Source organism: Danio rerio, chromosome 9 (assembly GCF_049306965.1).
Source record: "Danio rerio strain Tuebingen ecotype United States chromosome 9, GRCz12tu, whole genome shotgun sequence".
NCBI lineage: Eukaryota > Metazoa > Chordata > Actinopteri > Cypriniformes > Danionidae > Danio > Danio rerio.
The window spans coordinates 7,514,924-7,527,133 of NC_133184.1; the positions used below are offsets into that span (position 1 = coordinate 7,514,924).

At 35.6% G+C, this 12,210-nt stretch overlaps 1 protein-coding gene across 8 annotated transcripts in view; it reads right to left on the reverse strand.

Annotated features, from left to right (window-relative positions):
* bin1a (bridging integrator 1a) overlaps positions 1-5,443 on the reverse strand; it is a 37,558-nt gene extending 32,115 nt beyond the window's left edge. For 6 of the 8 annotated variants that reach the window (XM_073912480.1, XM_073912479.1, XM_009304480.5 and 3 more), the window contains exons 1-4: positions 5,204-5,443; positions 2,771-2,851; positions 2,612-2,666; positions 2,429-2,523 (exon numbers count right to left, since the gene is read on the reverse strand). In XM_073912480.1, coding sequence (XP_073768581.1) covers positions 2,429-2,523; positions 2,612-2,666; positions 2,771-2,851; positions 5,204-5,290 — 318 coding nt within the window. In that variant the 5' untranslated portion in view covers positions 5,291-5,443. Of the gene's footprint in view, positions 1-2,428; positions 2,524-2,611; positions 2,667-2,770; positions 2,896-5,152 lie in introns of all 8 variants that reach the window. The other 2 variants (XM_073912481.1, XM_073912477.1) reach the window with 1 other exon arrangement.
* Positions 5,444-12,210: the final 6,767 nt, after the last annotated feature.

Here is a 12,210-nt window from a genome sequence, read left to right on the forward strand (position 1 = left end):
CTGTTTTTGCATGATATCACACTTAACAAGCGGACACTATCTTATAAAGGTTTGAAGTAAACAAAAAAAATAAATATATAAATATATATACATATATATAAATATATATACAGCAAGGACATGTTAAATTCAAGTGTTTTTAATATTGATGATAATAATAATAATAATAATAATAATAATATTAATAATAATAATAATAATAAATAATAATAATAATTCATTTAGTTTCTTTTCAGCTTAGTCCCTTTATTAATCCAGGGTCACCGCAGCGGAATGAACCACCAACTTATCCAGCACACGTTTTACGCAGCGGATACCCTTCCAGCTGCAACCCATCTCTGGGAAACAATTTTCGCTTTGGGTTGAATACTAGTATTTTACAAAATAAATAGAGTAATATTATGTAAGTATGTAATATAAATTAGAGTAATATTAAATTCACAAGAGGAGCTATTAATGTATTTGTATATATATGTGTGTGTGTATATTATATACACAGTGAATCTGGAAAGTATTCATAGCGGTTCACTTTTTCCACATTTTTTTATGTTATAGCCTTATTCCAAAATGGAACGTTGGAGCTCTGACAGAGTGACCATCGGGTTACTTATCACCTCCCTGATTGAGGCTCCTCTCCCCCCGATTACTCAGCTTAGATGGCCGGCCAGCTCTAGGAAGAGTCCTTGTGGTTCCAAACAACTTACAGATGATGGAAGCCACTGTGCTCACTGGAAGTTTTAGAGCAGCAGAAATGTATCTGTAAACTTCCTCAGCCTTGTGCCTCAAGACAATCCTGCCTCGGAGGTCTACAGACAATTCCTTTGGCCTCTATTTTGACGGTCCATGCGCAGAGCGCAAAACGCAGGGCACAAGCGCTTTCAGGACGCGTTTTTGCTAATTTAAGGATGGGAAATCTGCCTTGCGCCGTGGCGCATGGTCTAAAAGGGTTGAGTTTATTTTCTTAATGAGTTATAGGTGTGTTTTGAGAATAAACCAATTAAAGTCTCATCTCCCATTCCCTTTAAGAGTCATCTGCGTCGCGCCATAAGCGCATTCGCTATTTACAGGACGTAAAGTAAGTCTAAGTGGAAAAAATTTGCATTTCACAAGCAAACAGTTAACAGTTGACAGTTTTTTAACAGAAAACTGTTAAACAGAGCATCTACTGCGTGAGAATGAGAGATAATGGATCTACTTTCACTTTCGCTCTTGGATAGGAAAACCTTTACGCACAGACATCAATTAGTCTATAAATTAATACTTTTGTTTGTTAAGTGCAAATACTTGTTTCAAAGCTATTTCTAAATTCAGTTCTAATTTCCAGCAAACGAATAAATGAATAATAACAACAAAATGTGCTCAAAATCCTGAGTTATATCCTAAAACACATGATGTGCCCCATATGGTCTAAAACCTGACAGGTGGGCAAATCTAAGCTTGTTTTTAATAAAACAAAAATATATATGGATATAATAAATAATACTGCTAATAATAATAACATTATACAAAAGCAAATTGTTATGAATGAACTGAAAAAGCCTCCCGAGATGAAGAAGACATAAAAGCAGTGATTTTTCATATTTATGTAGGCTAGAAAATAATATGTTTTGTAATATTTTAATCCTTTAAATTTATATCCTATATCTATTCTTATTATATCCTATATATATATCCTAAATATTTAAATTTTTTCATATGTAAAGATATTTGCCTATTGCTCTCTTGTGCGTATTAAGCAGTGCGTAAGCGAGGCGCAACTCTGCGCCGGAGTTTAGACCAGGTTAGTTTTGGTCTAATGAAAAATCTATTATAGTTTCTCAAAATAGCAACGCGCCAGCGGTCCGCCTCAGAACGCCTTCCTTTTTAGACCAGAACACTTATGGGCGCACAAATGAGCGCTAATGCATTTGCTATTTAAACAGCGTAGCGCAACGCCTCAAAACGACTCTTGCAGCAAGCTGAAACTACCAAAAGACAATTGCGCCGCATCTCGCGCCACACTGCGCCGGGTGTATAATAGGGCCCTGTGTCTTCATGCTTGGTTTGTGCTTTGACATGCACTGTCAACCCTGGGACCTTATATAGACAGGTGTATGCCTTTTCAAATCATGCCCAATCAACTGAATTGACCACAGCTGAACTCCTGTTAAGCTGCTGAAACATCTCAAGAATGATCAATGGAAATAGAATATACCTGCATTTTATTTTAATAAATTTCCAACAATTTCAAAAACTCTTTTTTCACATTGTCATTTTGGGGTATTGTGTGTACAATTTTGAGGAAATAAATGAATTTAATTCATTTTGGAATAAGGCTGTAACATAAAAAATGTAGAAAAAGTGAAGCGCTATGAATACTTTCCTGATGTCCTATATATATACAATGAAAGACATTTTATTGACAATGATATTAAAATAAAACAATAACCTCTACAACTGCGTCCATTTTCTTTCTGCCGTACCACTCTGTCTCATACATGTCATCCAGGCACTCGTACAGACGTCTAGAAGACTCGTGCATGGCTGAGGGGAAGCCAAAAGCATCAGCAAGACTAAGAAATCAACACATTTCATTTCATGTCGCAGGTGTGTAATTTCATCATAATCGTACCTTTCACAGCAGTCAAATAGGCCCGAAGGTCTTTCTGCAGTTTGGTACCTTCCACCTATTTGAGCACAGGACAAAACTAAGACAGAGATACACAGGCCAAAGCCACAATTCCTGATGGACGTTTGAAGAAATATCGTGTACAGTCAGAAAGCCACTCACCAACTGTTTATTAAAGTTGATCACGCCCTCCTCAAACGCCAGATCTTTAGTCTCATCTGCCTTTCCAAGCTTTTGCATAACCTGCCAGAAGATGATGATGGTGATATTATTGACAACGCAATCCTCTGGTCGTAGTTATTTTAATTTGTTTAATCATTAATTAACATGATTAATGTTTTCCAATGATATCCCATTTTCATGCAATAACTGCTGAAGCTTTAATTGTGATACAATATTATCACGATACTGACTTAAGCTAAAAAAATAAGGCTATGGTATAATAACAAAAAAAAAGAACTCAACGTTTTGCTTTATAATATAAAAAATGTTTAAAATAAATATTTAAAAATACAACTAAACTGGCTATTTGCTTTATTAAATATTACATTTATGCACTCATTTCTCCACTCATAGTCCCTTTATTCATCAGGGGTCACCACAGTGGAAGGAACCGCCACATTTTACAACATATGTTTTACACAGCGGATGCCCAGTACTGGGGAACATTCATACACACTCATTCAAACACACACACACACACACACACACTCATACACTATAGCTAATTTAGTTCAATTCACCTATAGCGCATGGCTTTGGACCGCAGGGGTAAACCCACACAAACTCGGGGAGAACATGCAAGCTCCACACAGAAATGCCAACTAACCACCCTTACAAAATACATTTATGTTATTAATGAGTTATTAAACTTATTATCTCAAGCATCTTTCTACAAATATCTTTCATCGTCAGTTTAGTTTCATAAACTATTGTTAACAAACGGAGGCTTATTGTATCAAATATATTCCATTATATCACTACATTTGTCTAGTTTACATTGAATAAAACAAAACCAGGATTATACTATACTCTGTATTATACTATATATCAATATCTACAACTTTTTTTATGAAAACAACTACACCATATCCACCAGATGACCAAACAAAATATTAGGACAGTGTCCTTTAGTGACACGTAGCTAAGAATTTCATCAACGAATAACTAATGTGCTGTCGGGCAGCACAGTGGGTAGCACAATTACGTCACAGCAACACGGTCGCTGGTTCAAGCCTTGGCTGGTTCAGTTGGCATTTCTGTGTGGAGTTTACATGTTCTCCCAATGTTGGCGTGGGTTTCCACAGGTTTCCCTTACTAGACCAAAAACATGCGCTATAGATGAATTGGGTAAGCTAAATTGTCCATAGTGTATGAGTGTGATTGAGCGTGTATGTGATCCGTTGCATAAAACATATGCTGGATAAGTTGGCGGTTCATTGTGCTTTGGCAACCCCAGATTAATAAAGGGACTGACTAGAAAAAAATGAATGAATAAATGAATGAATGAATAACGCGCTGTCCAGATATTGCAGATAAAATAGAGACAGCTAATCTAAAATATTCTGTGGTTTTGATTTATTTTTATTTTTATTTAATTAATTTTACACACAGTTGTCAAATGTCAGGCTGTAGTAAAATAAAAAAAGCGATAATAGATGATGACAGCAGGGAGCGATGCAGCTGTGCTGAGAAAAAGAGTCACTCGTTTTAACGAATCGGCTCTTCTGAATAGTTTGTTCGAAGAACCGGTTAAAAACGTAATTGCGTCATCGCGTGTGATATGTTTAAAAAGGGTTCTAAAACGATGCAGTTAAGCCATAGACAGGCACATATTGCTTTTTATTATTACTATTGCTGCCTATTAATATTGTGTTTTACTATTCAGTTTGCATTATATGAACAATAACAGTGTTTTGCGGAATTAATATGCAGTTTTGGTAGCAGCAGCCTTCACACAGCTAATAAAAGCTCAAATTTTAACCAAAAAGTAAATTTACCTTCGATCACAGCGTTCTCGTTTTTTGTTACAGACATAGCCTAAGTTTGAAATGTCCTATCAGTGAGCTTATGGCTCATCCATGAGTCGTTTGGACTTGTTTTGTGAGCCGATTCACTGAAAAGATCCTATTCAAAGGAATGACTCGTTCACGAGTCGTGCATCATCGCCGCGCTCATCTAATAGATAAGTACGGTTAGGTTAATGCAGGGTAGACATAATAAATGGGTGGATTTAAGCTTAAATCACGAAGAGATCTTCATGGTGTTCAATGCTAGTATAGAAATCCAGTGTAACAGGCTAAGCGTTCATGTAGTTTCCATAGCAGCCTTTACAGCAATGAAATAAACAGAGCTTGAGCCTTCAGAACTGTTATATAAATATATTTAAACATCCGCACAATATAGAGCAGACAAATGCATTTACTGTAGTATTTCCTAGTCAACTATGGACGAGCCTTTCTGTCACATTGCAGGTTTATAGAGCTCGCTAGAGGACGATGCATTGGCCTTTAATGCTTTAATGTGCTGTAATGTAGATAACACCGAGATCAGAGGATGTATTTGATTATACACGTGATTATTAAAATATCTTACCTTCTCCTGTGCTCTAGTAATTTTCTTCTGTACATTGCTTGCTATTTTTCCAGCGGACACCCCTTTCCCCATCGGTAATTCAGCCATTTTTTATCCGGATTGTGGTTCTTGCAGGATACCGCGTCAAATGAACATGTGTTAAATATGTAATTCAACAGAGCTGTATTTTCCTCAATGCAGGTAGCTAGATATTTTAGGCCTTATAATAACACTCGCCCCTGGACTAGAATGAAGCTGCACAAGCGCACACGATACAGATGGTCACTGACCAATGACAAAAGCGCAGTCTTAAAGGGACAGGACACCATTTTTCATGGCACAGCAACGAAGCAGTAAAATAATATGGCAAATCCTTCTCACCACATTCCGTGGTGCGGAACATGATGATGAAAAATGTGCTTTTCTGCTTAAAAATGGACACTAGAAGAAGATCAGTTAGCATTTTAAATAATTGACATTTCTCTATTAGATATTAATTTAAATACTCCACACAGAAGAGTACAAATTAAAACATTTGATGTTTTCATTGAGGAAATAAGAAAAGCATTGACTAAACTAATACATATTTAACGAATCACTTAAACACACATATTTTGATTTAATGCACAATTATTTATTAAATGACATATAATTTATTTTTTAAATATCATTATTTATAACAACATCTTTAATCAAATAACATTACTATAGCAGCGGATGCCCTTCCAGCTGCCACCCATCTCTGGGAAACACACACACACACACACACACACTCATTCACTACATACAATTTATCCTTCTCAATTTACCTGCACCGCATGTCTTTGGACTGTGGGGGAAACCGGAGCACCCGGAGGAAACCAACGCAGAGGCAGGGAGAACATGCAAACTCCACACAGAAACGCAACTGACCAGTGACCTTCTTGCTGTGAGGCGACAGCACTACCCACTGCACCACTGCGTCGCCTAACCTAATAAGTTGACTGAACTAAATTAATTGAGTAAACTCGTTGCCTCAATTTAATTGAGTAATGGAGTCTCCCAAAACTTGCATATTTAAGTACTAAGTCTAAGTTTGGTGAACTAAACAATTTAAGCATGGTCTAAAATGAGGATACAAGTTTAATTAATTAATTAAATAATTTAGTTTAGTCAGTTTATTTTGGCTTTCATTTGTGTGTGTGTGTGTGTGTGTGTGTGTGTGTGTGTGTGTGTGTGTGTGTGTGTATGTGTGTGTGTGTGTGTGTGTATACACTTAAAGTCAGAAATATTACCCCCATACCACCCCCCCATCTGTTTATTTTTTTCCAATTTCTGTTTAACAGAGAGCAGATTTTTTCAACATTTCTAAACATAATAGTTTTAATAACTCATCTCTAATAACTGATTTAGTTTATCTTTGCCATGATGACAGTACATAATATTTTACTAGATATTTTTAAGACACTTCTATACAGCTTAAAGTGACATTTAAGGCTTAATTAGGTTAATTAGGTTAACTAGGCAGGTTAGGGTAATTAGGCAAGTTATTGTATAATGTTGGTTTGTTCTGTAGACTATTGAAAAAAATATAGCTTAAAGGAGCTAATAATTTTGTCCTTTAAAAAAAAAAAAAATAGCTTTAAAAAAATAAATAAATAAAAGTTGTTTTTATTCTAGCTAAAATAAAACAAATCAGACTTTCTCCAGAAGAAAAAATATTATCAGACATACTGTGAAAAATGTCCTTGCTCTGTTAAACATCATTTGGGAAATATTTAAAAAAGTAACAAAATTATATATATATATATATATATATATATATATATATATATATATATATATATATATATATATATATATATATATATATACTATCAATAAATTCAAAATAATAATAATAATAATAAGTAGCCATTAAATCACATTAGGATGAATAATTATACCTGAAGCCATTTGTTTTCAGATTTATAAAAAGACCTTGCATTTAAAAGGTTGCACATATTAGAATTTTACAGTCAAGACCATGGTTGTGAAAACAACCTATTTTTTCAAAAGATTAATCATGAGTTTGAGCTCACTACACTTGAAATCTTAAGTTTATGCATTTTGATGGTACATAAGTAAATTAACTCATATTTTTTTATGTGACCAAATTGCAAATGTTTAAGTTATGTTCAATCAACTTTACTTAATTCTTTAAGTAAAGACAACATTAGGGTTTACAGTGTATACAAACATGCAAGTTCCCATTTGGATTTGACATATATGTCATAATATATGTCATAATTGACATATATGACATAAATATATGTCTTAAATTCTACATATATTTCGAAACATTAAAAATAATTCTTAACAAAAAATTGTTACTTTTTTTTTTTTTTTTTTTTGCATGTTTAAAAATTATTTACTTTGGAGAAGAAGGGAAAAAATGCAGCAATTAAAATGTAGAGTGCACAGCATGTACACCCCTTACAAATCTTTTAAATTCATATTCTCTTTTAAACTCATATTTTTAATAGGAAGCTGTACATTATTATATTTCCGCATATACATTAGATTAGACCAGGGGTGGCCAACCCTGTTCCTGGAGAGCCACCTTCCTGCAGATTTCAGTTGCTACCCATTTCAAACACACCTGAACCAATTAATTAGGACCTGAACACCACGTGATAATTACAGGCAGTTGTGTTTGATATGGCTTGAAACTGAAATCTGCAGGAAAGTGGCTCTCCAGGAACAGGGCTGGCCACCCCTGGATTAGACAGTACTAACGCCAAATCTGGTGCTAATCTAACTAAATAACTTATGATAATATTCCAACCTAACACACACATTTACATGTTATATAAAAAACTTAAATATAAATAAAAAAAGAGGAAAAATCAAAAGAAGCAAAAAAATATTTGAAATATTTAGTTGAAATTTTGTAGGATGTAATTTATTTTGCAAATTTTTTGCTTGAATTTAATTATTTTAAAAATATTATTTTAATAAACATATCTGTTTAATAAATCTGCATCGCTTAAATGCACCAAAATATATTGCCTAGAGAAATGGATACAAATATTATGCTGAGCATTATATACTCAATTATGCTGAGCACTATTTTATCTGTTTATGATTTCATTATGCCACACCTGGAGGCAGCATGCAGCATTATTTGTCATTTCCTCAAATACATTTGCAAAGATTTTGAAAATACTTCTATATTAAATATATGCCTTCCTGAAGGTCGTATTGAACACCTAGGGAAAACTACTGAATATGGACGTCAAAATATGCCATAAACAATTTAAAGAACTCGGCTCAAATGCTTCGGCAGTCTATTTAAATCAGTGACGTGCTTTAAATACATTAAAAAAGCAAGAAAAAAGGAAATAAATGTTTGTGGGTTGTGCATGGGTCAGCCTCGTTTGCGGACTGGCATAAACTCCGGAGCTTCTCCACAAAATCTCCATCCCATTTCAGCAGATGGTTGGGATTTATTTGTGGTACGCAGCCGACCTCTTAGCGGTTGATGGATCAAGCATTTATTGGAGCACCAGAATTAGGCAGTCCAGGGCATTTGATAGTTTGTGGTGAGACCTCAAAGCACAGCTGCAAGGAAAGCTACAAGAAGCTGCGAGTTGTGTAATTACTTTTTCACAAGCAATAACCATCATTTGCATGCACAGCAATGACGACAAAATATTGTGATGAAACAGTAAAACACTGAAGAAAAGCGAAACTTTTGTCCCAGACAGCATACAAATGTGGACCACTTTAGGCAGTTATGCGGCACTGGTGTTCTTCCTTCAGCCCAGACAAAATTAATGTGAGCCTATAGTGGCCCACCTGTACAATGGCAGAGGGTGTATGGGGGACGATGCAAAGATTCAAATTCATATATGGGCCATTTAAAGCAAAGATTTGGCACTTACGGCAAAATGTAATCTGAATGTGAGCCTAATGTGGTGGCCCATGTGGAAAATAATACATTAGGCCCAAATGACAGAGGATAAATGTGGGCCACAGTTGGCAAAATAGTGGCACAGTCATTTAAGGGTAATCTGGGTCTAAATCTAAAGTGGCTCACATGTGTGTTGCAGATGTGGCCCAGTTATCTTAAGACATATGTAGGCCACTTTTGGCAAATATTCGACAAAGTAAACTCTGGCTAATGTGGATTTGAGCCTATAGTGGCCCAGAGAAGATATGGAAAATGTGGCCCAGTTGTTTTAAAACACATGTGGGCCACTTTTGGCGAATATTCAGCACAGTAAGTTATGGCTAATGTGGATTTGAGCCTATAGTGGCCCAAAGAAGATATGGCAAATGTGGCCCATTAATCTTAAAACATATGTGGGCCACTTTTGGCGTATAAATGTGACAATGCATGCTCCAAATGTTTATATTTTTAAATGCGTTATGCTTTATCTTTTTTTACCACAATACCTGAAACAGTTTCAGTTTAGCTGAAGCTGCGGGAGCCCTCTTCACGGTTTTTATTTTTAACACACCAAAACAAAAAATGTGTAAATTATAGCCAAACTTCTGAATAGAAAAAAAAAAAAAATGTAAATAAAATAAAATACATTACAATTTACAAAATTATATATTATTATGAGTAAGCTGATAATTCGGACTTAATTGCAGAGTCAACTTGTATAATAACATATAATACGCTTATATATATATATGTATGTATGTATGTATGTATGTATGTGTGTGTGTGTGTGTATATATATATATATATATATATATATATATATATATATATATATATATATATATATATATATATATATATATATATATATATATATATATATATATATATATATATATAAGCGTATTATATAAGTTATTATATAAGTTGACTCTGCAATTAACTGTAACTCTTTAGAAATACAATATGTCATTGTCTTTACAATTGTTTTACATTCTACTGTAAACAAATTGGTAAGAAATAACCCGTCTGCTAATATGTACTAATGCAGCAGTGACGCAGGATGGCGCTGTTTTAATGTTATTGAAATGTACCAGCCTGAAAACCTGAGCTGAGCTGTGTGTTATTCATCGCAGCAGCAACTGGCAAAACACACTCACACTTGTACTTCTTTAAAGGGACTTGACTCCCATAAACATAATAATTTTTTATACTGTACAAACTATATATTATATCACCCTACCCTGAAACAACCCTCACGGTACAGGACACAATCTGCATTTTTACATTTTAAATTTACTTCCTTCTGTGTGATTTATGTTCACACAAGGTCAAAAATTACTGATATTGCTATACTTGTGAGGACATTTGGTCACAAACATGCTTTTCATCTCAATGGCCTGTCTTAATTTTTTTAGATGAAGGAATTGTGTCTGAGACTACAACCGCTTGTTCTTATAAAAAAGACATTAAATTATCATTTCCCCTTTGTTTATTGTAGTTCTCGCACATACTCATCCTCGCAGATGCATTGGCACACATTGGCAATGGCAGAGATATCTATACACACATTGAAAGACATAACTAGGACATTTAAAGGCTTGATTAGGTAACTAGGCAGGTTAGGGTAAAGTAAAGTTAGGCAAGTTATTGTATAATGATGGTTTGTTCTGTAGACTATCAAAAAAGTATAGCTTAAAGGAGCTAATAATTTTGACCTTAAAATGAAGTTTATTTATAAACTAAATTTGAGAGGATCACGTGCTTATGATTGACACGGCTGGCCCCGAGTCAAGCTAATGTTTGATCCACCAATCAGACGATTCCTAACTAACCTAAGCATCTTACCTTAGTCATCTTCATCGTGAAGAATCCCCCCTTCCACCCCCTCTCCTCCTCTTTTTCCTCTATGGGGCTGCACGGCGGCCCAGTGGCTAGCACTGTTGCCTTACAGCAAGAATGCCTCTGGTTCGGGTCTCTACCCAGCCTGTTGGCATTTCTGTGTGAAGTTCATGTTCTCCCCGTGCTCGCGTGGGTTTTCCCCAGGTCCTCCAGTTTCCTACCACAGTCCAAAACATGAGACATAAGTAAATTGACTAAAGTAAATCAACACCTTAGTCAATTCCACCAGCAGCTCAAGCCTGATTTATACTTCTGCGTCAGGTGACCGGCGTAACCCACAGCGCAGGCAACGCGCGTGGCTGTGCATTTATACTTCTGCGCGCTGTCTCTGTCGGTCTGCATTAACACTTCCGAAACGCGTCGTTGCGACGTGTAGTTACATTTTTTGAGAGGTGCACGTCAGCGACGGCGATGGCCACGGCGAAGGGCTATGCGTCAGCGCCGTAGCATACGCCGGTGTTTGACGCAGAAGTATAAATCAGGCTTCACCCTCATAATCCTTAAGCAGCAGGAGGGGGGTCTCTAGATGTACCTGAGCTCAAACTCCCCTCTTGCCCTAAAAACGGGAGATTACCCCGGGCTCAAGGATCTTACGAGCTCAGGGCTCTCTCCTGGGATAGCATGCCAAACTAGCTTTATTACCAATCATCAGCTAAGTGTGAACTCTTGAAATGGTTTTTAAAAAAAAATCAAAACTGCTTTTATTCTAGCTGAAATAAAACAAAAATAAGACTTTCTGCAAAAAATATTATCAGACATACTGGGAAAATGCCGTTACTCTGTTAAACATCATTTGGGAAATATTTAAAAAAGAGAGAAAAAAAAGGAGGGGGGGGGGGTTTGGGGGCTAATAACTCTGACTTCAGTTGTAGGTGAATAGATTAATCTAAATTACCTGTGGTGTATGTGTGTGAATGAGAGTGTATGGTTGTTTCACAGTGATGGGTTGAATCTGGAAGGGCATCTGCTGCTTAAAACACATGCTGGATAAGTTGGCAGATCATTCCGCTGTGTTGACCCCAGACTAATAAAGGCACTAAGTTGAAAAGAAAATGAATGAATGAATTTAGATAATGCTTATAGAACCAATAATGTGAGAGTATATGACTGGAAAAGAGCAACCTATATTCAAGTATACAGATATTTGTTAAACATATTTCCACTACTTTTCCAAAACGTTTCCATCCATGAAAAATGCCATGTCAAAATTCCA